The sequence below is a fragment of the Parus major genome, chromosome 2 (genome assembly GCF_001522545.3).
Source record: "Parus major isolate Abel chromosome 2, Parus_major1.1, whole genome shotgun sequence".
Taxonomy (NCBI): domain Eukaryota; kingdom Metazoa; phylum Chordata; class Aves; order Passeriformes; family Paridae; genus Parus; species Parus major.
This window is the reverse complement of record NC_031769.1, coordinates 41,056,198-41,083,987: the sequence shown is the minus strand read 5'-3', so window position 1 is coordinate 41,083,987 and position 27,790 is coordinate 41,056,198. Positions and strand designations below refer to the sequence as shown.

The window sequence follows — 27,790 nt, the reverse complement described above, 5'->3', positions numbered from 1 at the left end:
TGATTCTCCACATCACCCAAATAGCTAACAGAGTTTATTTCTAAAACAGCTGGAATCCCATATTTGACAAAGTTGCAGACAGATGGAGCTTTCAGAGCCAGGTTGACACTGAAGGAAACTTAAGACACTTTTGCTGGCAGAGGTACAGCAGAGAGGTGTTGAATTCCCTGCCAGACGGAGCTGTCATTCAACGAGCCCCGGTGGAGCTGGTGATAACAGAAAATCTGTGCTTTTCTTGGTAGACACGCTTCAGAAGGAGGACTTGGGGAAAGCAAGGAAACTTTGGCAGCAGAGATGTCAGTCTTCCAGCCTGAGAGCATCCTGATTAGGAGCATCTGGTGGGTCTATGGACCCAGCACTGTCACAACAGCCAAAGCTGCAGGAATATTTTAGCCCTGCCAGTAGGCACAAAAACCAAAAGGGAACTGGTAACTTACATCTCTTGATCACTGCAAGTGTGCTTACAGCAAAACATATCCTTTGGATGACCACAGAACATAGCTCAGAAATTCTTTGGTTGTTAGACTGCATGAAATTCCCTCTGGACTTTTTTTTTCTCCATATGGTGACAAGTGACAGAGTGATGTGAGAGGCAGAGAAAAAAAAAAAAACTTGTATAGTGCCAGGAGAGAGGGCATGGTTCCAGGAGAAAGTGGAAACAGCCTTTTCTGTAGAGCAAGCTCAGGCTCCTGCCCCAGTCCTTAGCAGGTGCTTGTCCCCACTGCCACCGCAGCGCTGAGGTGCCAGCTGCATTCACACTGTCTGCAGCAGAACATTGGCTTGGCACAGGATTGCCAAGTGTGCTTAAAGCTCTTGGGAAGGTTCCTACTGTCAATCTGGGGGGATACCTCAGGAGGTGAAGGAGAAATAAACACAGTCCTTTTCTTCTAGGGGAACAGCAGAAGTTGTACCCTTAAACATCTGTCATACCCGTCCAAATTAAAGTCAGACCGCTGGTTTCCAAAAACTGTAAAGTCAGTCTTGGCAGGAGGACTGGTGATCAAGCACCCCTGCTGCAAAAAATTACTCACATAACCGTGTGTGTGTGTGATTTGAATAATCCTCTGTATTAATGTTGAAGCACTTTATCTTAGAGTGAATGTATGTACCTTCATCCACCAAAAACACAGTTTTTTCCACAGTGCTTTCAAATTGTTTCCTGCTCTGTGTTGCTCTAAATAGGGCACTTTTGAAAAGGAATACAAAAAAGAATCACGGAAACTGCACCATGAGGAGGGGGATTCTTACCTCTTCAAGTTATCTGCTCAGTTATTTTCATTTACTTACTCAAAATTTTTGACACTTTAGCAGTTGGCCAATTACCAGAGTTAAAAATAAATTCTAAGTAAAGATACATATATAAGGATAGAAAAAAAAAAAAAAAAGGTGGCAACAAATAGCAATATATGTTGACTTGCCCTGAGGCACAAAAGGAATTTTCTGAGAAAACCATTAAATTACTTGGCAATATTGATGCAGTATTTCAGACAAATAGAAAAATATACAGCAGGCCAGAAAATGCTTTTTTCTTCAGAGTGTCCCTGGTAAACTGTATAAATGCAACTTCTGCTGCACCATCATGCAGCGATCTCGACAGAATAATCCAAGTTCTACTTCCCAGTTAGACATGAAAGGAGAAGCACCAAGGAAGAGGAGGAAAAGCCCATGCTTCCTTTTTTCCTGCAAAGAATTCCCAGCTCACCAGAGATGGACTGCAAAAGGAAAGACAAAGGTGCCAAGAAGGCATTGTCTCAGCACTGAAGTTACATAGAATTTCATGATGACACCAGGCTGGATAAAACTGAACTGTTCTGTCTGTCCAGGCTCTGGGCAGAGTCCCCAGGAGCACATATTCCAGCTGAGGCAGAGGAAGTGACAAAACCACATGTAAGAGAGAGAAAGATGTGCATTGTTCCATTCACAATGGGCTTTCCATAAACACTGTTAGATTACAAAGCAAATAACTTATAGCAAATGCATAGAAATTTTCTACAGAAGTGGTCTTACTACGAAAAGGAGAAAAAAAAAGACCCCATAAAATATTAAATGTATATTCTTGGGTACATATTTTCCTGTATTTGGCAAGGGAATTTTTTACAAATAATCTTTGATTGCTAAAAATTCATGGAGAAAATCCCTGATTTCATCATGTGCTGTTGGGGCTAGGAAGAAGTGTTCGCAGTGATGTTTTCAAGTTGCAGTTCATAACTTTTGATGCTGGCTGAGCTGATGTTAGAAAAAGTCCACAGTTCCAATGGAAAGAGGTAACAAAGGCTTGGGTCAGCTTATCCAGGCACGAATTAGTTTTTAACTGTTCCTTTGTTAAACATATAATCCTTGGAAGTCAAGAATCAGGTAGGAATTTGCAGGATTCCCCTCGTGTAAACAGATGGAGGAAATCAGAAGGAATTTTTTCCATCCCTCTGAAAGGAGAACCAAATGACTGTCCAAATGAGTTTTAAATACACTTATTGCAAATAGCTGGAAATAGCCCCACAGCCCAGCTTGAGAGACAGAAGTTGTTTTTCTTCAAAAGAAGCAGGTTCTCCATTATAAACTTCTTTGGGTGTGGGGAGGTGGGGGGAGCAAAAAAACTTTGGTTCACAACATTGTTTTGCATAGGCATTCAAGTAGATCTTCCAAAGCTACCAGCTTGTCCAGGCTAGTAACAAAATACCCACGGCTCTCTCCTCAGTAGTGAACACTCCTCTTTGGTATCCTGTTTGGTAAGGTAAGCAGACGTCTTGCACAGGTGATGGAGTCACACAGATGCATCTTTGAAAAGGAAGACAGTGTCACTTGTGTTGCCACAAACAAATTCATCCAATTTCTTAAGCAACACACAGGAAATCTTTTGCTAAGGGGTGGGGGAGGGAGGAAAAAAGGCGTTGCCACGTTCACTACTTGCTAGAAGCAAGTTATTTTGCTCTTGTAGTTATTTGCTAACAGCTGTCAGTAGGTGTGATAATGTCTGTGGTGACAGAAAATTGGGAATTATTGCTCTTTGAGTAATTTTGAGTGACAACAACCAGGGCATTAATAAATCCTTCCAGGTAGACACAGCCCTGTGCCAGAAACTATAAATACTCATTTTAGGCAGCATTCTGGCAGTTACTCAGCACGATACTTACTTGTTGACTGTGTGATGCACGAAACCTTGTAGGATGACCACATGCTTATAACACAAAGTATTGTAGCCAGGAACCCGAAAGTCTGGATGAGAAAACAAACAAACCACAAATACTTATGGAGCATTTGATGACACATATTCCATGCATGTATGGGCACTTTTGTATATTCAGCTACACATTTTATGGGATTAACATACCCAAAAAGAAGCGGGTTTTTTTACTCCATTCTGCCAAAACACTAAAAAACCCAGAAATTTCTGTAGAAGCTGTATAGTAGCAGCTTATGTCTTGTCAAAACTGAAAGATAGACTGAGAGTCATACACAAGGAGGGAAAAAAAGCTGGACAGCAGCACAGAGTGTCAACTTCTAAACTTCTCACTAGGATTCTGCAACAAAGAAAAGTCTGTTTCTAGCACCTCTCATTACTGCTCTTTTACTGCCCCATTCAAACAAGTATTTCCTTGCTATCTGCCAAATAAACAAGGTAGGTCTTCCAGTCTGTTTGCATCATCAGGACTAAGTTTCTGAAAGTAATTCTTTATTCTGGAGGAGTTGTATTTCAGGTCCTGCTGCTGTGAAAATACTGTCACCCACACTGGAAGTCATGCCTCTCTCTGTAAAGCCTTCCAGCCAAGAGAGGCAGAGAGCACCTGCCAGAAGCCAGCTCAGAGCCCCAGTGGGTTTTAGCTCAGTAGAAATTATTTTGAACAGGGCTTTGTTCAGGAACAGGAAGCGTTGACTGCCGAACAGGGGGGTGAAATCCTTTAGGTAACCTCAGCTGCTACAACAGTCTTTTGTCAAAAGTTAATTGTCTTAGTTTTAATTTTTTAATTTAATTAACTTAATCTTCTTCACCTAAACACATTAGTTCCTATGAGTTAAAGCAGAAGCCTTTGGTCTCAGCGCTCTGTCAGGACAAATATCAACTTTAGTGGTGAGTCCAGCATCTGACAACAAAATATTTCTGTTGGCACTGTGTTACAGAACATTCACTGAAATGAGCTAAAAGGTCGTTCACCCAACCAAGACACAAGTAAGGCAAGTCTGTAAGAAAACAGAGGTACAAGAGGTAGATTTCCAATGCCCAGCTTAATATATATTGCAATTTTAAAAGTGTCAAGCCTAAAAAGCACAGTCTTACCGCTCCAGCCACAAGTCCAGTTATATTGTAACTCTTAGCTGCTGCTACAATTGATCCAATGAGAAGCAGAATTGTACCAATTAAATAATGAAGAAACTCCTGTAAAGACAAGCACAGCACAAATCAGAAGGGAAACTTATCTGGAAAGCATTTTGATATGTCTCAGAAAGAAAATAAGTTGGCAGGGATGACTCAAATCCTCAAACCCAGAGGACAAAACATAGCCAAAAAGAAAAAAACCAACAAAAAAAAGCAAAACAGAAAAAAAAAAAAACAACAAAAACCAAAACCCAGCAACTCACTTGTGAGTGGGTTTTATACCAAACCTCAATTTCTGTTCAAAAAAGAACAGCTTAGGTCTACTAACGTAGAATAGGGTTTGCTTGCTGGGTATGGATGCAACCCTTTCAATTCAGCACAGTACATTACTTCATGGCATCAAGTACAGACCTTACTTAAAGAGATGGTTCTGGAGGAAGGAAGGAACCTTAAGGACATATTTCTGTATTTCTCTAGCCTATATGAAATGGCATAAGTAGAAAATCAAATGCTCCTACTTCTGATAATCTTAGAAAGTAAGCACTGGATCTTCTGCTGCATTTACTGAAAACTTATATCAACCGAGACTGGAAACCACAGAGAAGGGAGGGAAGCCACGAAAAGCACAGCTGCAGTCAAACATGATGCCATGGGGTTTTCTGAGAGAGAACCAAGGCACCACATTTAAACTCTTCTCTGGTGTGATAAGTACCAGTCCAGGGGTCAGTTTTACCTTGTTACAAGCAAGGGGTATCCATGGATTTCAATTTTGAATCCTCACAAAGCTTATGATAACCAGTGCCGGTGTTTGCACACTGAACACTGGTTGTTTCTTGTGCATGGTGGGGTGGGGCAGGTGGATATCTGATTCCTTTACCTGCACTGCACTACCAGCATGAGCCGAGCAAATACAAAGGAGAGGAGAAATTCTGTCTCAAACCAAAAGACAGAATATAGTCCCAAAAGGAAATTGTCCAAGGAAAGCCCAAAAGATGAACAGTCTACCATACCAGTTTCACTCTGCTCAGGTGTTAAAAAGAGCTGAGAAGGATTTTTCCCTGTAAAGTAGGCTCTGAGACCACAAGTTACTTCCCTAATTTGTAAGCTTGTTTTGGGTAATCAAAACCTCAACCCTTGCATTTGCCAGAATAAATTATATGCATAAGGAGGCTCCTCTGACTAGCCCATGATGCAGCAGGCAAATGGGACATGCCATTGCCTCCTTAGAGACATCAAACAAAGCAGTGTACACAGGCTACGACTTTAGAGGAATCCAAGGGATGGGCAAAGCTGCAACAGAGTTGTCAAAGGCCACATTAGGTGGAGAACCACCCCCCAGCAGGGCCGGAAGAGTGCCCCATTGGAGAAATACTTCCAAGCTTTAAAAGCTGTCAGCAATGAACAACCTCTTGAACCACTTCAGCTTTACTGGCTGGAAATCACGCCCCTGATTGCAATGTAAAGATCCTGCCAGGAAACTCATCCAAATGCTAGCTGTAGTTTCCCAGACTCTCTCACATGTCTTCCTCTTCTGTTCTAAAGATACTTAAATGTGACTGAAAATGAGGTTGATTGTTTTGTAACGGAGCAGCAATGTTCAAGCACCACATCCTATAGAGCTTTCTGAAGCTGAGCAGCCACAAACTTCAGCGCCTTAAACTCTGGAACGTTGAGGAATAATTAAACACACAACAACAACCAAACAAAAACCAAAAACAAAAGCAGCCCATGCAGAGGCAAAAATAGCATAGTCCTGTTACAGCAATGCACACACTAAACGCTGCTCTGCAAAACAGTAATTTATTAGCTTACTTCGCTCCTTTATTTCAATCCCTGCAGCTGTACTATCTCTAGATAAATAAGTACCTTTAAAAACAGATAGTGACAGCACACATTTGAAAAAAAGAAGTCTAACCATATTCTTCAGCTAAAAAGAAAATTAAATTTTTCTCTCTGGTTATAAGTGGATGGATGGACAAACTGTTATCTTAGATCTGTAAATTACTTACATAGCTTCCATTAATCACCACCCAAACACCTCTTGGGTTTCAAAACTCCTCTCTATCTCTCCTCTTGGCTTTCCCCACTCCTTTGATCCTTCTTCAGTGGAACTAATATATGTAAGGGAGGCATATTCTAAGAGGTTGCTAAAATCCATCATCCCATGCTAGGATACAGAACTCTTCTGTTAGCTGACCCGAGCCAGAGCTACTGAGGGAGTTCAGGTCTCACATTTTTGGTGCTGCCTGTTGGTTCTCTGCTAGGATATGAGAGATGGATGTGTATGGGAAATGCAGGAATGAGGCAGGAACATCCTGCAGGATATCCCAGGAATGGCCAGGCTATGGCAATCAGGCCGAGGCTCCTATTTTTTGCTATTGTGTAAGTTGTCTAAAACCGTACCAAAAAGAGGCACATCTGACTTAAATAGCACTCGCAGGTTTTATTTTGGGACAGGATGTAGTACATGAATTCTAATGCTATGATTTGGTACTTTAGCAATCCCTGAGCTGCTATAAATGACCTGAGCTAGGACCCATCTGCTGAAGGCTTGATGATCAGTAGCTTCCTTTCGATTGTCTCTTGATAAAAATATTGCCTTCCATATAGTAAATATAGATTTATGTCTGCATAAAGGAGGGCAGAATCAAATCCAAATCAGCTGAAAATCTTACAGTTCCAGAATCTGCTGAACTGAAAGCAAGCAACAAAAGGATTTGCACACTTGGCAAAAAAGAACTGAGTGAAAGACAGCCTATCTTTGTGAGACAGCACAAGGGAATGGACAGAGAAAGTGAGACCTCAACCCCCAAGAGAGGAGAGAAACCCAGGCTTACCGCAAGTGGCCAGCTAACACAAGTCAGCTTCCTGTAGACTCTGAAAATGTGCATGATGTAGAAGAACAAAATCATAACCAAGTCGCACATGGTGACAATCTGAAAGAAGCTGTATGCACTGTAATCTGTCCATGGAGAGTTATTTACGCTGATGAATCCGATCAGCAGTGAGATCTGGAAGACAAAAGGCACATTCAAGGTTTTCACTGTGGTGCTCAGAGGGTCGTGGAGATGATTTTAAGCACAATAAAATGGCACTTAGAAGACAAGTATCTAATGTAAATGGGATGGTCCCATCAAAATGGAAGACAAAGCAACATGATAATAAGCATGATAATAAGGTTTTATAACTAGCTGATAAATGAGATGTGGCAATCATTAGGACTGAGGAAAGAAGCAATGGCCAGAAGGAAAGCAGCAGTTTCAGCCTGAAGAATTCAACTTGAAGATGTCTCTATGTACCACAGCAGAGGTCTCAAATAGAGAAATGGAACTGACTGCCTGGAGGTACACCAGTGACTGAAGAATCTGAATCCCAGAGACTTTCAGAAGGAGCTCACTGAAAGCTGTGAAAATGGAGGTGTCCATGAACACTTGCACCTTCCCTTTCATTTAGTGACATTTTTCACATGAAAAATCAGAGGACCTGAGCCAAGACTTTTACTCTTCCTTTTTTACCACCTACAGAGCAGAAGTATTAGTGGACTGTAAGGCACTATCAGAGTAAATGATATGAACATTTGGAGGAACTGATTTAACCCACCTCAGCACCAAAACTTTCATAAGTTAACACTGCCACATAAAACCATAAAGCTTTATTTTACAACTTCTTTCAGCTGTATGCTTGCTAAGGACAAAAGCTATTTAATTTTTTTCTTTAATCTAAAGCTACTTGTTTATTTTACTAATCTTGCTGCTTCCACCAGCCTGGCTAACCTGGGTGATTGAAATAAATCTGCTGAGAATATACTAAAATATTTTTTTATTACAGACTCAATCAGTGCATGCTTTCAGCCACTGTAATTTTTAGTTCATCCAAAGTCAGCTAGAAGCTATAATGATTCACATTTTAATTGTTTCTCCTAGACATTAGAAAACTATCTGAGGAAGCCAGCACTTCAAGACTGTACCATCCTTTCCTGCACACTCATCTTCCAAACTCCTAACCAACTGCATTCATTATCAGAATAATTTCCTTAAGATTAAAAGAGAAAAAAGAAAACCCCTACGCCCAAACAACATAGCTTAGATTCTCCCCAGGGATTAGCCAAGTTTCACCTGCTCAGTTCTAAGTGGACAGGCTCAATGTATGCATGTACAAGGGCAACCAAAAGGTCTGTATGTAAAAACTTCACAAGGACCTGTCTCCTTCACCAAACTCCATCCAAACAGCCACATCAATGTCTTGACAGTGAACCACCTCAAAACAGTGGCTTCAAAGAAAAAAGTCAGAGCTCCAGATTCTTTCCCACACAGGTGGCTAAACTGCTGTCAGACCTGGCTCAGCCCCATTACTTTTGCTGTGGCAGTTGATATTAGGAATTGATATTAGCCCTGCAAGTGATGCCCTGCTCTCTGAATCCTAATGTCAATTACCCAGAGTCATCTGACTTAGCCACTGAATAACCCAAACAATCAGAAGCAGATAATTTACCCTATAATCTAGGAGAACACTCAAAGTGATGCAAGACTCAGCTATTATTTCCATAATTCAAAATTAAATTTAATGAAATTTTGTTCTATGGGGAGACTCAACAACAAGTCACAGCAAGCACCAAGTCTTGCTCGTGGATAAAGGTGGGATGAGGACAACATTCTCTAACAACCAAAGGCCAGAAGAAGCTTCTCTTATTCAGGTGTCTTCACAACAATCAGTTCCCAGTTTCAATTACACTGTGAAAATCAAGAAGGAAGCGTTAATTTACAGAAATATTAAATCTGCCCACTGGCTCATTTCATGCATGAGCAATTAACTTTAGTAGGTTTTTTTGCAGTGTAAAAGGATAAGGAGGACTGGACTCTTGAAGTACAACCACCATCCAAATATTAAAAAGCACTGGGGAAAAAACCTTTTGTTTAAGCTAGACCCAGTTCTTTCAAGTTCATGGAAGCATAGCAGTATTTTTCTTTTCAGTTAAAAGGTATAAAAAATTGAGAAGCATAAAGAAGAATGTGAGTCATCCAAGGATAGAAAATACATCAGAGGTGTCACAATCCTCAGAAATAAGAAAATTGGTACGTGGCACCAATGAAGAATCTGCTCAGCTCCTAGCAGGGCAGAATGGTGGATTTGAACAAACACGCTTTCCATTTCAACAGCTCTTCATAAATAAACTCCAAATCCAATTAGTAAAGATTCCCCTTTCTTTGGTTTTAGATATGCCTCAGCATATCTAAAACAGATACAGATAGGAAGAAACCACTGCACGGCAAGAGATTTTTCCTTCGAAGATTTACCTTCTTAGCATAAATCTTGCAGCATGAGATTCACCTGCCATTTCTAAAGAGGGTCCTTGCTTCATAGGTACATGATTCTGTTTCACAGGACAGGTGCAAAGGGGACCCTCTCAACAACTTTATATGAAGCTGTACCACGTCTGTCACGCTATATTCCCTGCAGGTACAGTCAGAGTTTAAAACTCACCTGTTGAAAGAAGAATGCTAACAAATACAGGTAATTGAGCCACACAATTTGACTTGTTCTTTGAAACAGAAAAATTGAAGATCCTTCACCAGGTATTGGTTTATCATGATATACCTGGTGATGACTGCACCTTTTTTTGCCCCTGGGATTGTGGTTTCCAGAGAACTGAGTGATAAAGTGATAAATATGTAGCTGTCTGGGATACAGCTGAGCATCTATCTCAGAAGTCAGTTTGTGGCACAGAGAGAGAGAAATAAATGGCAAAGCACTGAAGTGATCAAATCTTACAAGTGTTCTTTATGCATCTGTGCTCAGGGGAGCAGGTTTATACACCCTGAAAATAAAAACTGGAGGCACAAAAAAATCCAGGGCACTGCTCTTTCCATTTCAATATAGCATTTGACAGGTTGTGAGAACAACACAGATGTAACCCATAGCCAGCAAGCCAGTGTGACCAGAAGTACAGGTAAAGTGATGGTCAGTCTCATAGAAGATTTCAGTGTGCTCCACAATACACATCTGGACTCCAGACCTGCCTTGCAAAAAGGGGTGAGGACACACTGCAGGGCACTATTATTTAAGTGCTTTCTGGTTTCTGAGAAGCAAAATAAAGACTATAAGCATTAATCAACTCCAAAGAGGGATTTATGGATTTAAATAAAGTTCCATATTTACTCTGTTTCATAGAAGTTGATCAGCTTAAACTAATCCACTTCTTGACTCTCCTTTGGGCCAGATATTTGAAGTGAGTCGTGAAGCACGTTTAGGGACACTGGGATAGATCAGGAACTGCCTTGCAGTCAAGGCAATGTGGGCTAAAGGCAGTCAGCACTTAGCTGACAGAAAAGACATAACAGAGCCTGCCAGACTTACAGAATCTGCATCCTATTCCCTACTTGGAGCTGAAGATGAGGTAACCACATCCTTGCTATGTGATTGTGCAAAATGCTGCCTGTTGAATGGCACTGACATACCCTCCCAAGCCTAAACCCCCTTCTGATTTGAAGTTAATTCAAATCTACCAAAAAAACGAAACACAATTTCTTCTTTCCTGATGTGGTCTTCTTCCTAAAGCAGTCCAGGAAGTTGTTGGCCACTGTCACCACAAAAGCACATGTTTGGCTCCTGGTCAGTGTGCTGTTCCCCAGGATCCCAAGGTCTTCTCTGGAGAAGTGCTTTCCAACCTCAGCCTGCACTGGTGCAGGGGCTTACCCTCAAACACATCCAGATATGGCACATGGCATTTCTCTGTGTTACACCTGATGAGACTCCTCTCTGTCCAGACTGCCAAGATCTCTCTCTCCATGCCAGCACACAGTCCCCTGGCTCATTAGCCACTCCTGCCAGGTTTTTCATCATCTACAGACTTTCCAGGAGTGCACTCTGCATCATCACCCAGGTCACTGATGAAGATGTGGAACAGTGCCAGCCCCATTATGGACCCCTGGGGTACACCACTAGTGACTGGCCTCCAGATGGACCTTGTACCACTGATCACAACCCTCTAGGCCAGGTTGTTCAGTTTTAAATCCAGCTCATTGCCCACTTATCTAATCCATACCCTGTCAGCTTGTCTGTGAGGGTGTTATGGGAGACTAGAACCTTACCAAGATGAAGGTAAACCACATCCATCACTCTTCCCTTGTCCACCAAGCTAGTAATCTCATTACAGAAAGCATCATCTCCCCTTTGTAAATCTGTGTTGACTACTCCTGATCACCTTCTTGTCCTTCATGTGTTTGGAAATGCTTCCTAAGAAGATTTTCTTCATCATCTCCCAAGGCACTGAGGGGAAGCTGACAAACCTGTAATTCTCTGGATCTTCCTTCCTGCCCATAGATATTACATCCATCTGTTCAGAATGGCACACTTCTCTTTTGTACCTCTCAGGCTAGAGAAGATAGGGAAGGACTGGACAAGAGGGATACATTCTCCTCCACTGTGCTATAAAATGCTTCTGGAAGTGTTCTCTGGAAACACTGTTTCTTTTTAAAAATCAGCTGCTTTCCTCCTTGTTCCTTCTTGTCCCTGACAAAGAATGAGCATCTGGAGTCCATTGGTCATTATTACACTCAGTAAAAAACAAGGAAAATGTATATCAAGACTTCAAGGAAATGAATCTTCCACTGCAGGAAAAGTCAACACCTTCTCAATGAAAGGAGAGGAATCATGCCTTCATATTAAGAAGCAATCATATATAGGAGGGAGATCCAACTTCCAATTACTCCTAAGGGAAATGCATCCTGGAGAAAAGCCCCATGGCATGAGGCCCAGATGGTGTAGTACTACTATTTTCAGATGGTTTGAATTCCACCTCTAACTCCCCTCTTGGGTGCTCACTCTTGGGCGGCTGTAGTCCTGAAAATGCAATTACAGAGAAAGCTTGGCTCCAAACACCCTGTCCCCATGGGGGATGCTGAGACCCAGAGCAAGCCAGCCACACAACCCTCAGCCTCTCTGCTGGCTGGGTCCTCCTGTGGCTTCCAGCCCTGTCACCAGTCCCAGAGGCCACCAGTGAAGCTGCCCAAGAGCTGCCTGCCCCTCAGGACTAATGGGCTGGGCTCTCCTGCACTAACACACTGTGCTGGAGTGCACCAGCACAGATGGAAAAGCCCAGACCAAGCCAGAAAGTTCCAAGAAGGAACATAGAAAAAGCCTTTCAAAGAAGGTTCAAATAGGGAACACCTGCTCCAAGGAAGGGGCATGCAGGAGTGCACACCAGTGCAGAGATTACAAGTATGATTTCCTTCACTAGTGCCCTGAGGGTAACAAAGGAAAGGGATTGTTTTGCTCTGCATGTACCTACAAGCCAGCTGACACCACAAAGCATTTTCTGCTCATGTGGTAGATGATTGTCATTTATCTGACCGCAGAACAATTTTATAACCCAGGAATCAATCTGTGCAAGTGCTTTGTACGATCTTTTTCTACTGTCCTGCTATAATGGGTGTCATAAATAAAGCCCTGGCTTTATTGCCAATACCTAATTCTTCTGTAACATTTGGAGAGAACTGAATTTTCCATAGGCACAGCTACCTGCAGAAACATAAATCCTGCATGATCTCCAGTACTGACAAAACCCCACTCTTAAAGGAAAGCCTAATGTTCTGAGGTTGCCACTTCCACAGGCAAACATTGACACAAGGGAGGAATTGTAAGTCACTAACTCTTGAATCCTGACCCCAGTTTTGTAACCCTACTTCTGTCTGAACTTCAGTAAATCATGTATTTCACCACTTCAGCTCCTCCAGTCACCAAATGAGGACTACTGAAGACTCCACACGCATTGTGCTAAAGTTCTGGACCTTCAAACACTTCAGACATGTAAAATAAAGGCAAAAAATTTGAGGACTGATAATAAATATCTAGGGCAAAATAATTGTTTTCTTTTACAGAGTGAATGAAAATAGATGCTCACTAAAAATACCCCAACAAAGAAAGAAACAAAAAAAGACCGGACAAAACCCCCAAAACCATACCAAAATACACCCATATCCTTTTCTTCCCTGCTCCCCTCTCCAAAAAGCCCAAATGAACAATCAACAGATCACAGATGTAGCAGACAAGCAGGTGTGAAAATCATCCAAGGAGGAAGCCACACAACAAGCAAAAGGAGGAAAAGGTTCCCTTTCTGAGACTTGCTACGAGTTGCTACCTCAGTGCACAAGATAAGGAAAAACGAGAGTCCTAGCTCACTGTTAAATGGAAATTGTTTTTTATTTCCTGTCATTTATCCACATATAACCAACTGAGCAGTGATTCAAAAAGCACACCACGCACAAGACATGGCAAATAAACTGTTTTCTAATCTTTAGGGCTGGGACTCCTTTACTACTCATCCTCTTGACCACCCCTGACTGTTCCATACTGCACATTTTCAGTCACCCCTGTACAGCAGTTCTTTCACCACTGTGCTAGTGAGTGTGGAGCACAGGTTACCCTTCCCCACTGTGGCTGTGCAAGCCCCTGCACAGTGGTGGTGTTCTGGTGTGGGTGTGACACAAGATGCCTTCACAGCAGCTCACAGGAGCTGGGCTTTCTGTGGTTAAAATGTGTTGATGACGTACCAGCGTTTCCACTGCTGCTGAACTGGGCTCACACAGCAACAAGGCTTTCTGCCTCTCTTCTCACTCCCCTCTTCTCAAAGCAGCTCACAAGACATTGGCATTGGGCAAGACATTGGCAATGACAGCTGGCTCCAGCTGAACAATGGGATTTTCCACCCCATATCATGTTGTGCTCAGTGATAAAAGCTCAAGACAAGGAGGTTTAAGAGGGAATATTTTAAGTTATGGCATTTCTCTTCCCAAGCAACCATTACATACAGAATCATAGAATCACAAGATGTTTTGGGCTGGAAGGGATATCTATTCCCAACTTCCTGCCATGGACAGAGACACCTTCAACTAGACCACCTATCCAGCCTGGCCTTAAACAGAGTAGTGGAAGAATTCACAGCTTTGCTTGTGTGTGCAGCTTTTGCTTTCCTTATAAAACTGTCATTATCTTGACCCATGGGTCTTTTTGCCTTCCTTCTATTTTGTCCCCATCCTGCAGGGGAGGGCAGAGGCTGGCTGGGTGTTTGGCTGCTAGCTGGGGTTGACTCACTGCATGTGGACTACCCCTTATCTGGATTTCTAGCTGCTGTGGTAGTACAAGGAGCAGTATTAAAAATCTTCATGGCAGAAAGACACAGACCATGGTTTTTACAAATCCCAAAATGACATGCTGAATTGCCAGGCTGAAACCGCTACCTTACCCTGTAACTTTAAGCTCTGGATAATAGTTTTCTTTCTCTATATAGAAATAAGATGTGAAATGCCAACCTAACTGCAGGAGGAAAGATAACATTAATAAGAAGCAAAATTGCCTCAAGGTACCCAGTTACAGAGAAACACTATAACTCTTATCTCAAAGTTTTACCACAATATTGTGACATACACATCCTCATGTATAATCCACCCAGCTCTGTGTTATCTTTTCATTTAATTACTTTGCCATGCAATGTACAACCACATCTTTGTGTTTCTCAGAATATTTTTTTTCTTGACTTTTCCCCTCAACTATATCCTCCCATAAGAAAAGACAATTTTTTTTTCTCCAGTGTTTCCTTTTTTTCCTGCTCCTCATTCCCCTTTCCTCTTCTTTCCCTCCATTACACTTCATATTTCTTCTCCTTTTGTATCTCTCATTCTTTCCCCTCTATAAATGACAATGCACCCCAATTCCCTCTTTCAATATTTCCTAACTATCTTTCCCACTCTCTTGCATCAGGGCATGTACTGAAATTAGCTAACCAAAAAATCAGCACCATTCAGGGGAAACATGTCAGGGGACAGGATTCAGCATAGTGCTACACCTGTACAAACAATGTAGGCAGCAGCTCTGGCTCAGCAGTTTCCTGTTGGTAATACCTGAAAGTATCTTCTTTTTCACCCACTGTACTTGCTGGAAGACTGATGAACCTTTGTACTGCTTTAATGTCCCTCCTCCTGAATCTCAAAAGAGGGGGACTATTCATAAAATTGGTAAAACCTTGTTTGATTTCCACTGTCTTAAAACGTACTCAAGTTTCAATGCAAGTAATTGTACAGAAATGGTGTCTGCAAATTTGGAGCAAGGGACAGCACTGACCCTCATGCAGTTTCATCACAGCCTTTTTTAAAAAAAAAAAAAATATAATAAGAGCTAAATGATTTTTGTATTTGAACGAAAAAAGTCAAAGTTTCCAGCTTGTGACACCAGCCAAGATAGTAAATGGAATTTTCCATCCCTATGAGAGCCAATCAGGATAACTGTGCCCTGGAGAAATGTCACTGACTACAGCTGAACATTTCCAAATGTTACACCTCAACACAGTGGAGCAACACCACATATTATTAAGTATATATTTCTGGATGGAGTAAAGTAATTTTTTAACAGCTTCCCAAATCAAAAAGATGAGCAAAGCACAGACCAAGGGTACAACAGCAGTTCATGCAAGACTGGTTCAGCTAATTTAAGCAGCAAAGTTTGCTGCTATAATCAAGATTTCCTTCTTCCAGGGCAGTGCTGGAAATGTGAGCTACAGGAGAAAAACCCCTACTAGAAAAAGAAGATAAAGGGCACAGTCCATTTGGAACTTCTTTAATGACAGATGAAATCAGCTGCCTGCAAGTGCATGGTTCTGTGAAGCGGTCAGTCTTTGGTTGCACAATCATCTCTCAGCCCCTGCGTCTGGGCAGATTTCCTTCTTGTCTGACTGCTTTGCTAAAATAAGGAGGCTGCCTGGCCTCTGATAAGTCACTTCTCTTGTGCACCACTATTTCCACAGGCTATTTATTGAAGATAAAAATGGTAGGAGGGTGAGAAAAGGCAAAATAATCTTATTCAGACCCTCTACACCACAGATAAGAGGACAATCCTAAGTACAAGCAAGTGGTGTTCTACATCTATTAATAAGAAGTTATCTATCTGCTCAGGCCCAGGCCTCAGTGCTAGAAAAGGGTGTGGGGTAATCCCAGAACCAGCATATGAAGGACATTATTAAAGAGCCCTTGCTGCAGGCTTAGCCATCATCATTAAAAAGGTAATTCTTTGTCATGTCTAGCTGCAATTAAGCCCTGATCACAGTGCACGCAGGACTTCAATCCCGCCCCTGCCAGTTGAACTAGCTCCCTGCCTCAATCCCACAGCTGCCTGCACACACTGAAAGGCACCATACAATACTGCATGTTATTTACTGAAAGCTGAGAACTTCATAGTTACATGGCAAACAATATGCTATATTCTCATCAGGCAGTGAATTAGTGAAAAAAATAAAAGCTTGTTACCCACAACAACCTCATAATTTTATTTCTTCTTCTCTCCAATTTGTTTAAAAATCAACTTATATTTAAAACATTACAACTGTGAAAGCACTATCAGTAAGTTTTTTCAATCTACATAAAAGCTGCACACACAACCCTCAAAGTATTGCAGCAACTGAGTAACATTGCACAAGTGGCATAATGCAAGTTACAAACAATTCCCCAAACACATAAAATCCACTGCAAAACACTATTAATGGCACAGCTGACTGCTAGCATGTCTGCAAGGATAGGAACAGAATTTTTAATACAACAAATGCCCTAGCAAGGTTCCAACTCTGGGAAACACAGCTGCTTTCCCTCTAACTTTCAAAGAGGTGCCACCTGCAACAATTGAAAATACAACTGTGGACAAAGTCAGGAGAACCCTGCACTTTGCAGCTTGTTAATTTATTAATAAGGAATGAATTATCTGTGCAGGCAACAGCCCCCATGTAACAGCTAGCCAGCCACCCACTCCAGTGCTCCCTCCCATCAAGTAGTAATCCCTGAGTAATGGACGAGCCTGCTCTTTCAGGTAAGAGCAGAGACACATCCTCTGTATAACTATTAATTTTCTGTAGATGCAAAGATTCCATCACTCAGCCTATGCTCTCTGCCCTCCCCCCAGTTGTGATGCTTGCTGAGGACCTGTGTCACACACAGACAAGCCCATTTAGAAGAATACTACCTTACTGCTGCAAAAAAACATATATGCACATGGCTCCTGCTGTAGTTCACCCCACTGTAAAAGATCATGTATCTTGCATAGTAGGGAGAATCTCTAAATCACATCTCAAAAGACTACAGAAAGTAAAAAAACATTGTAAGAGACTTGAATCTCCAGACTACTCCAGAAGAAACTGGTGTATCTGGTGCTAACAACCAAAAATGAGAGGAATTAGTATAACCAATTCTCTCCAGATTCAAAAATTGCACAGCAAGCTGTGATTGATGCTTCTCTCTTCTGCAAGTCAAGCACTTCCAACATCTAGATCCTCCCGGAGAGCCATGTCAACTGTTCTTCCCTGATCTGGTAAATCTGGAAGTCAGACAGAATGACAGGAGAAGGCAGTCCATAGTGTTTGTGTAAATGGAGAATGACTGCAGGAGACTGCCCACCTCACCTGCCATACTTCCTTCTATTTGGCTGGGAAGATGAACTGCTTGCAGGAACCTCTGAGACTCCACTGCACCATTCTCAGATATATTGACTAGCTTGTTTGTATTGCTTCCCCATTAAAAAGCTAGTGAAGTCCCATACTGGCAGTGATATATAGATATATATACAATATAGAAAGAGCTTAATCCATACTTGTGGGCTATCGAGCTCTTGTAGATAAATTTCATGGCTGTCTAAAAATGGATCCACCAATTGTGCATGGCAATACCACCTACAGAGAAGGAGCCCAACCAAGCCTGGCTCAGACTGGCTTGCTGCTAGAAGCCCAGGGTACACTGTGTACACTTACAGGCAGCGAAGTTCCCACCATGTTCTGGATATCCAACACACATCTAGCAGCACAGAGGCAGTTATAAGATAGGAACATACAACACAAAAACCAGTACCCCATGGCAACGATCATTCTAGTTAACCTAGCAAATTAAATGCATGAAAAAATAAAAAGCAATCTCATCTTTCTGGAAGTTGTTGTTGAGATCAGGGGATACCACGTGAAGCGCTCAGTGATGTCTCATGCCTCCGTCTGCCAACCCTCAGCGAGCAATCTGCTCATCGCTCGTCCTTACAGATGCTGCTCACAACACAACCCCTTCTCACTGTCTGAGGCATTTAGTGCTTGACTGATTCAGATCTTCAGTTGACACCTGGCATATCTCCCTCTGCCTCAGAGATCACCACACTGACATCTGGCAGTCACACAGCAATTAAAAAGTTCTTATCTATCATCTCCAGCAAGGGCTTTGCTAAGCTATGGAAAGGGAGCCTTGAGCAAAGTCTCCTTGAATAAGAGGAGGACTCATTTACATCACCGAAGTGCACATTGTTAGCTGTGCTGGCATATCATGACTTTCATCAGGACAATATAGGTGAGGGTTCTTGAAAACATCATGATGACCTCCAGATGAACTGGTATCATCACACCTGGCTGGCTGGATCAGGGGGGTCTTTACACACCAGAGAACAACCTTTTCCAAGTGTGAATACTCAATGCTTAGCAAGGTGCCAGAGGAGTGAAGGGTGATGAAAAAGGGGAAAAAATGAGAAGAGATGAGATGAGATTCCCCTGTGGCACTGTCGCAGCTGACAGCTTTCAGTGAGCGCCTGGAGACTGACAGGCCTCTCCAACAGGCTGGGACAGCACTCCTGTGTCTGCTAGGAAGTTGGATACTCAAGCAATTGCTGAAAGGGCTCAAAAAGCCAGCAGGTGAGAAGCAGCAAGTGGAGACTGTGCTTTTCCAAAACAAAGAAAAGAGCTCTTGCAGAGAATGATTACAGACTCGAGGAAAATAGGCCAAGTCAGTCTGCAGTTCTGCAGCTGCTGATGGTCATCTCATGTTAACAGCATACTTCTTGCCCAGCTGTCAGCACTTGTGTCTTGAACTCATTAGTGGTACTCCTAAAAAAAACAAAGAAACAACACAACAAACTGCCAAAAATATAAGAAAATTCCCCCAGAAGCAGATTCTCAATTCTGTCTTAATCGCACTTCCATTTTCCTTAAGGGAAGCTGTGAGCAGAAGAGGAAGCCCTAAGCATTGCAGCTGCTGCTATTGTTGTGGGAACAGCAGCCAGGTTTGTTTTGGCTTTGAAAGCTGCAGACACCTAGCCTTGACCAGTCAGGCACATCTGTCCTTGCCATTACATTCATCAAATGACCATCATGACAGCGTAGGGAGTTGTTTCAGCCACAATGACCCCTGTAAGAATCTCAGTTACGCAAAGAAGAGGAAGCTCGCAGGCGGGTGAAGGGAAATCACAGCAACTTCAGAGTCTGAACTCTGTGTACAGAAAACAGCAATTTCTGGCTGCTGTATACTTTACATATCACCACAAAATAGGAGGACAAGGCCACAGCACATATGATGTGACAATAGCACAAAGGGGACAGCTCAGCCGCAGGACTGAGTGAACACCTCACAGGGACTCCCCAGGGAGAGGAGCGGAGGAAACACTTACTCATAGAGGGAAACACTGTCTGGCTTTGGGGGACAATACCCCAGTAATGCAGAGCAGGTACCAGAGCCTCAGGGTCAGGTGTGCTTCTCTCAGTGATGGCTTCTGCTGGATCACAGTGAGACACAACAAATTGTTCCAGCCCCTACAGTCCTGGAACCCAAGGAAGGATGCTTGGCAAGATCCTCTTTGTCATGTACAGCCTCTGAGCAGATGGAGACTGAACTTGTAAACAAAGGATCCACTGGTATCTGTCACTCTGTGGCAGGAGAGGAGGATGTTCAAAGGGACACCATCTCCAAAGTGAGAACAGGGAACACACTGCTTTTGCACGTCTTAAAAGGAAGTCACAGAGCAGTAAGAACCCATATTTTCCACCACACATTATTATCCACAGACACCATATGACCTAAGATTCTTAAATGGAGCCTTAAAATTTAACTTCTCATAAAACAAATTTACCAGGAAACCACTGCCAATACTCCACTCTGCTCTTTCAGGCATACTAAACGCATCTCAGGTGATGTAAATTTCTATGCTTCATTTCCCTTTTTCTTTTTGTTATTTCACAAAATGTATTTGTTGACCCCTGTTCAATCACCTCTACAGAGAGAATCACCTCTACATGTACAGAGATTGTATTGCAACAAATCCTAATGGATGCACCAAATGAGCAGTGAAAGATGGCTCCAACTTTGAGGTTTTAGAAAGCCTCTTTTAGTAAGTAACAAACAAAACATTCACTGACACATTTAGAACAGAGAGATCCTAGTGTTTAACAATGACTATAATTGTTTTTTTGCAAATATACTGGAGTTGATTTTTTTTTAGCCTTCTAGAGCAGTTTTGACATCAGAAAAATTACAAGTTTATTTTTTTCCCTAAAAGAGGTAGATAGAATTTAAAACAGATGTACAGAACTTTCCGCTGCTCAAGTGAAAAAAGCAAAAGGACTACATTTTCAGCTTGTGGTCTGAAACACATGGAACCATTTCAAGCTTATGTATTTCCTGCCTTTCCATGCCAGACACTTGTTCTTACCCACAGTAGCCTCTATGGCTGCACTGTTCCCTAAAAACACTTATGGAAAAAGAAAACCAGGGAGCTGAAGTAAACCTCCATTAGTTCCCTGGTACTGTGTAACCTGGTGGACACCTGCACCACTGCAGCTGAGAACAGCTGCATGGAGACAAGACAGAAGGGAAAAATTCCTTAAAATGGTGTTGCTTGTGAAATTTCACCTCATCCAACAGAAGTGTGTCAGCCTGCCAGCAAGCACTCCCTGGTTAACATGCAGAGAACACCGCGTTTGCTTCCAGCTCTTACGCAAACACCTGCAGAGAAAAAATGGGCACCCAGAGCAGCAGCATGGAAAAAACACCAGTGGCTGAGGCAGCCAGCTTTGGTGTTGTCAGAGGGGAAATAACAGGACCTCCCAGTCCTACTGGGCTTAATTACCAAGCTTGGACATTCCTTACTCGAGTGCTCCAGCTTACTTTGGAGCCACCTAAGACTCAGATAATTTTTTTCTTTCTCTCTGTTCAGCACGCCCAGCAAGGTCCTTTTATTGCAGTTTCCAGCAGAACAACAAAAATAATGAGCAGCTACAACAGCTCTGACCTTGGCCTCAGAAAATGTGTCTCATTGCTTAGCCAGTAGTTTATCTGGCACATTTTTGGGGTGATTTTCCTCAATCCCCCCAAAAGCACTGCCTATACAGGACTCACAGACAGGCTCACAATTTCAGCACCTCTGCATATCACCAGAATGCCTCTCTTCTGACTGAGCAGCTTTATTACCATGGAGGCAAAATTGTGTCACTGACACACTACTGCACGGAATTAGATGTTTTACTTCAATCAACTCCATGGGCAGAAGATGCTTCAGTCTCAAGATTGAGTTAAAAGACTGAGTAGCTCTCAAATAATTCCAAGCAGCACTTGCTTTCATGAATTTCTTTTTCCTGCATCAATGATTTGGATTAGGAATTGTTTTCTTGCACTAACAGATTTTGCTTTCTTTTCTTATTTTAACTTCTTCTGAATATAGGTCCCCAGTAAATTTGTCTGATATTATACAGCATATTCAGAAATGGAACTAGGCTACAGCAACCTAACCACCAGCATTCTCTTGCCTTCAGTGTTAGATGAATAAATATTCTCTTGAATACTATTATGCAACTATGTATTAGTATACAAATAACCCAGAGAGGTTTCAGCACACTTCAAAGTTGCTCAGAATTACTGACTGTCTTGTTGGCCATTCATTTGTCAAGTATGTCATTGCTTTTGTCAAGGCATACTTTGGAAATTAAATAGATACTCTGCAGAAAAGCTTTAGCTATTGCTTTAACATTTTTAACAAGTTAAAATGTTGTTAAATCAACTTGTATTGAGTTTTTCTTTATATTACAATTGCTTGTAAATCTTTCCTTCACCCTTGAGAAGGTAATTTTGATTTTTCTGTTTTCTGTCTTGTGAAACTTTTGGCTTATATTGAGCTGACAGAATCAGCACTGGTTTTAGCTTAAAACACCCTGTGTTCTGAGGCTGTGCTTACCCTGATGGAGCTGTAACATAACAGTGGTGTCATTGTAGGAACAATGGCCTCCAGTCTGAACTGGAACCAAAGTTAGCTTGGCCCAGCCTGGGGGAGGTGAAAGAGAGGCAAAAGAGGCCATGGGTCACTCCACACCTCTCAGGCAAAAGGAGTGGTCTGAGAACAGTGTGAGATTCCTGGAAGACCTACACAGGCATGTGCTGTGCCTTGATGGCTCTCCTACATGAGAGCTCTCAGCTCCTCTCTTCCCTCTTCAGTCTGTATGGTCAATTCCTGCAGAGCTCTGCACCGGACACTTTGCACAGGTGATACAACCACTCCTACCAAGTGCCTAAGGGAGTGGGACACCTCTACAGGCTCCCCTGTCTAACATGGGCTGTGCTGAAAGCAGGACCTCCTCCACTGTCAGTGGCATCCTCCAGACTTCAGCTGTAAAAATGTAAAAAGCCCGTGAGGGCTCTGGGACAAACTCAGGGGAACCAGACTTGTTTCAATCTATCACTTGAGCCACCCTGGTGACAACACAAATGCACACTCACACCCCTGACCCTGCTGGCACAGGATGCCTCAAAAAACTCCCAGGGACCCATCTACTGAGAACTTGCCAAGCTAAGCAACAGAGGCTCCTACAAAGGCTTACAATAAAACAAGCCAGCAGTGGCATGAACACAAAGCAAATGTGCCTCAATCAAACCAGCACAGCTTATGCAGAATGCTGAAGTGTGCCATCTGTGTCAATTTTGGCAAGCTGGCTAAAATTCAAGTAATTCAAGTCAATTTTTCTGGTCCATGTGTATTGTGCACACTGATACACACCCACTCACACACTTGCTTAGTACCCTGCTGCTACAGAACCAAGGTGGGCAGAGTGGGATCCTGCATGTATCCCTAAGAGATCTTGGCAAAATAGCAAATACAAAAAAGAAAAAGAAGAAGGAAGGAAAAAGCAAAGGCTGTATTAACAGCATCAAGTGAAACAAGCTGGGGTAAGTTAGATGTTGAAATACTTTGCAATTTCCTGTTAAAATCAGTTCAGACTGGATTTTGAAAAGGACCCCCCCAATTGTGGTTAGTAACAGTCACACATAGAAAAAGCAGCCTTCAAATTCTCTTACTGCCACACAAAATACACAAGTCTGCATAACTATGTTTTCTCCTCCATTTTATTTTCAACATATTTATAAACTATTCCCTAGGCTGTGAAGAAGCTATGATCATTCCACAAGGTTAAAAAAATTCTCTAGCAAAAAAAGTAAAAGAAGTTGTGTAGGCTTAGAGGCAGTAAACACTTTTTCCTTCTAAATTTCATTCTGTGCTAGACACCACAGCACCAGAATTTCAAGAGAAAGTACTGGTAACATCCAAAAATTAGCAACAATTCAGGCTGCACAATCTCTTCAATATTCCTGAGTTTCAGTCCTTCTGTCTTACAGCAGAACAGCTGTAACTTTATCTTCTATTTCCTTCCTATGATTTCCATAGCATGTTCTTGTCATGTATTAGAATTGTGTCACTCACATATACATATAATTGTTGGGGCTTTTTTAGTTTGCAAGCACAGCAGACAGCCCTTAACTTAACAGTCAATGATGAAATGTTTCTTTCTTGCTCTCTATCACATCCTCTACTTCTTGGTAAAGGGGATTGAGGAAGAAAGAACAAAACTTGTAATGTTTCCTCTTCACAACCACAACCACTCAGAGGCCCAGCAAACAATTTAGTGTGATATATATCTAACCCAAATGACCTTACCTTTGCCCTTTGCCAGAATAAGGGTTCTCCTTCTCAGTAAGACTACAGCCACTAGCTACACCAACACTAGTGCAGGAATGTTTACAGATTTAGCATAAAGAAATCCTTACCAAAAAATAGTTCCTGCCAACATTTTGTACTAGGAGAACTGAATGCTCATACAAATGGACCTGTGGGTACAAATACTGTCTGAGAAGAGATGAAAGAGATTTGTAAAACTGTTTAGGTCTCCCTATTTTATTTGGTGCAGGAGTAAATCTAGAACTAACGTATCATGGTTATTTCTACATGCTACAGCACAAACATTTGGTTTTCTTATGGAATTATTTGAAAAGACTCTATTGTGATATGTGATACTGCCAGAAGTTCATTTGCCCAAAGTTCCTTGAATACCTGAGGTAACTCCTACTGATGTGTACAGGCAAGAAAAAAAGCAGAAAAATGTAAGAAGGCAAAGCTGAAAGAGTGCAAAGGAAAAATAATTTAGATTATTTTAACTTCTGTTGAAGTCACCACAGAGAGCCAGTTGCTAAATCTGGATGAATTTTAGATTGAATTGCACTGATAAAATATAACTTTATGCAAAGTATGTGAAGCATTACATAAAATTACATAGATTTACATCCAGCACATGAAAATATGTAAAGCATGTAAAGAATGCAAGCACTTAATACATGCAGCAGAAAGTGACATTAACAGAACGAGTAACCATACTGTGGTAGCTTTAGGAGTCACACCTCAGAGCTGTAGAAACACCACAGCAGGATGGAGGGCAGAGAGGATTAGTTATTTCTAGTTCCATAAAAGGAACTGTTCTTTCCACAGTGGTGAAAGCAAATTTCAGCTCATCAGCAGAGCACAAGTCTACTGTTTTAGGGCTATGGGCTCAGTTGCAATGTAGACACATGCTCACTTGTCTCTTCTTGAAAAGATTCCCCAGCTCCACTCACTGGTTTGGGAACAACTCATGCCAGAAGAAGGCAGCAGACAAGTCTTTGTGCTCCTACTGCACAGAATTCTTAGTGAGGGACAGCTCACGAGCGCAGGGCAGATGCTCAGCAGGTGGAGGCAGCCACAACCAGTCATGGTCAATTCATCTCTTGCTACTGAGGGTCATTTCTAAGGGCAGCTGACAGCTAATAACGAACTGGAAGAAACTGGGCAGCTTTTGAAGATAAACTCAGGGACTTGATGCTACTACTCAGAACATAATGAATCCTAACTTTGAATGCCAGTTTAGAAATCTGGGTGCTAATAACTTACACGACTTTTTAAAAATGACTGGATGAATACAGGCAGGGGGAAAGAAGGCATTGGGAGCTTACAAAATATGAAAGTAACAACTTCAGGATAAAACGCTGTCACAAGTTTTTGCAGGATGAAAACATACCTGTGGAGGTATCAGTACATGATGTCTTTCATGCCTTTTTCTGGGCATTATCACTGGCACTACTGTAATTAAGCTGACAAATCATCCCACAGATAATTATGGGCCATAAAAACGAGAAAGAGCTTATCCATCTGTTAATCTTCTCCACATCTGCATGGAGCTGAATTTCATGAACTGATTTAAGGCATCAGTTCAAATCCTGGCAGCGTTCCACCATCAACTGCTTTTGTATTTCAGCCCAACATCTCCCACATCCCTCCCAGTGTCACTGCGGGAGGTCTCTGACAGACAGGGCACGGAGCCAGCAGCAGGAGCTGCAGCCTCAGAGGTGGTGCCCACCTGTACCAGGTCGCTATGGGCACTGGCACTTGGCCCCGCTGTCTCCTAAAAACTTACCCACGCTACGGAATGAGGGGTCGCACTGCAGCACGATGTGCCATCGCATCACGGCGCTATCGCTGTTAAAAGTTAACACTGCTGCTTTGGGCTCGTACACGTCCGTCTGGTCAGAAGCGCTCATTGCTGCCTTAGGAAGAGGCGAAGGCAGCTTCTGACAGAAGACGCTTCGCTCTGCCAGAGGAACGTGGGCTTTCCGTGCTGCTGGGAGCTGCGAGAGCCGAGGCGCCGAAGCCGCCCGGAGGCGCGGCCCCAGCGCTGCCCGACGGCGCTCCGCGGACGCGCCGCCGCAAGAACCGTGCTCCGGGGATGAGCGCGATCCCCGCCATCCCCGCCGGCCCCAGCAGAGCCCCGGCAGCGTCCCCCGCCCCGCTCGCCCCTTACCATCTGGGCCACCTTCAGCATGCCGGCGCAGGAGCGGAAATAGCCGCCGTCCATGAGCTCCGCGTCCGAGCCCGCCGAGGAGGAGGCGACGGTGACGGGCGGCGGGGCGGCGGGGCCCCCGCTGCTCACCCCGGTGCGGATCACTCGAGCCCCGTGCGACATGGCTGCGTCCGTGCTGCCCCTCGCCGCTGCCCGGCCCGGCCCGGGGAGCGGGATGGGACGGGATGGGATGGGACGGGGCGGGGCGGGCGGCGGCGCCCCGGGGCTGGCAGGGCCGGGCGGAGCGCGGCGCTTCCCCGCCCGCCGAGGCTGCAGCCCGGCCCCGGCGGCCCCGGGCGGGGGAGGCCGAGGGGGAACCGCGGGGGTTTCCCTGCCGCGGGGGAGACGCCGCCGCACCCAGCCGGCACAGCGGGGTCCGGGACAGCCGGGAGCGGCGGCCGCAGCTGCGTTACATGGAAACAGGCCGGAGGGAGGCTGCCCGAGCCGGGAGCCGGCCGCCCCAGCGGGGAGAGCTCGGCGGGGACAGTGACAAACCCCGCAGCGCGTCCAAGTTTGGCGGCGGTGCGCTGGGAGGGGACCCGCTCCCGAGCTCTGCTGTGGAGGTACAGCTGCAAACAGCGCCTTCCCACAAGACACTCGTTCTTGCCAAACATTACCCCCCCGTCCTCTGATTCTCGACCTCATAAAAGATAAAAACCATTTGCATTAAATGGGCAGCAACAGGTAAAACTGTAATGACTGTCCAGATGTCTCAGGGCCGGTGTTTGAATTTAATCATCCAGCGATACTAACGAAACGCAGCAAAGGAAGCTATATATTTCCTCAAGTTTAAAAATAACTTGTTCTGCATTCTGACAAGTGAGGTAATAGCGGGGCCTCTGAGCTGGGCATGTGCCACTTTTGTACTCACTGGAGTAGTAACCCCGTCTTCTGCTGCTTTGTTCTGCAGTTATGATGCAGATTCTGTTCATATTTAGTATTTAGTAAGTTCCTTCAGCAGCTAAAATTGTCCTGAGAGGGAAGACGTGTAAGCTCAGATGACCCCCAACACACACAAGGTCCCAGTGTAAGCAATTTATTGAGCAAAATGGGTTTGCCAGTGTGGGCAATGGTCCTTACTACAGTAAGCAGTATATAGTTCTGGACTTCTATTAAGCCATCTTGTGACTGCAGTAAGAGGTATTACCTGTCCCACCACATTTTATCTCATGTCATTAGATATCAAAGCCACAACACTGGCTACCACCACAAGGGTAAAATGCTAGCTGCTGAGGAAAAAAAAATAAAATTTGTCCCACTTTTAAACAGCTGCTTTTTTTTTTTCCTCTTCTCCTTACAGTTCCTATTCGGAAGCATGCATAGCTATAGGTTTCTATAAGCCCTGTGGAGGAAGGTTCCAGTAACTTCTTCACTTCCTATTTAGAAAACACAGGGGTTTTACATGCTGGTTAAGCTTCTTTATTTCTTTTGAAAATGTGTGTGTGACTGGGGCCCTGCTGACCTGAGTTCAGGCCAGCGAAACAGAAATAAATTAATGCAAGTAGAATAACAGA

The 27,790-nt window shown here is 43.3% G+C and overlaps 1 protein-coding gene across 1 annotated transcript; it reads right to left on the bottom strand.

Moving 5' to 3' along the window:
• CMTM7 (CKLF like MARVEL transmembrane domain containing 7) lies at positions 1-26,480 on the bottom strand. The gene is made up of 5 exons (XM_015618012.2): positions 26,238-26,480; positions 7,150-7,323; positions 4,274-4,372; positions 3,132-3,213; positions 1-2,775 (listed from the first exon to the last, which is right to left on the bottom strand). The coding sequence occupies exons 1-5, from the start codon at positions 26,397-26,399 to the stop codon at positions 2,762-2,764; spliced, it is 531 nt and encodes a 176-aa protein (XP_015473498.1). The 5' UTR covers positions 26,400-26,480; the 3' UTR covers positions 1-2,761.
• Between the last annotated feature and the right edge of the window lie 1,310 nt (positions 26,481-27,790).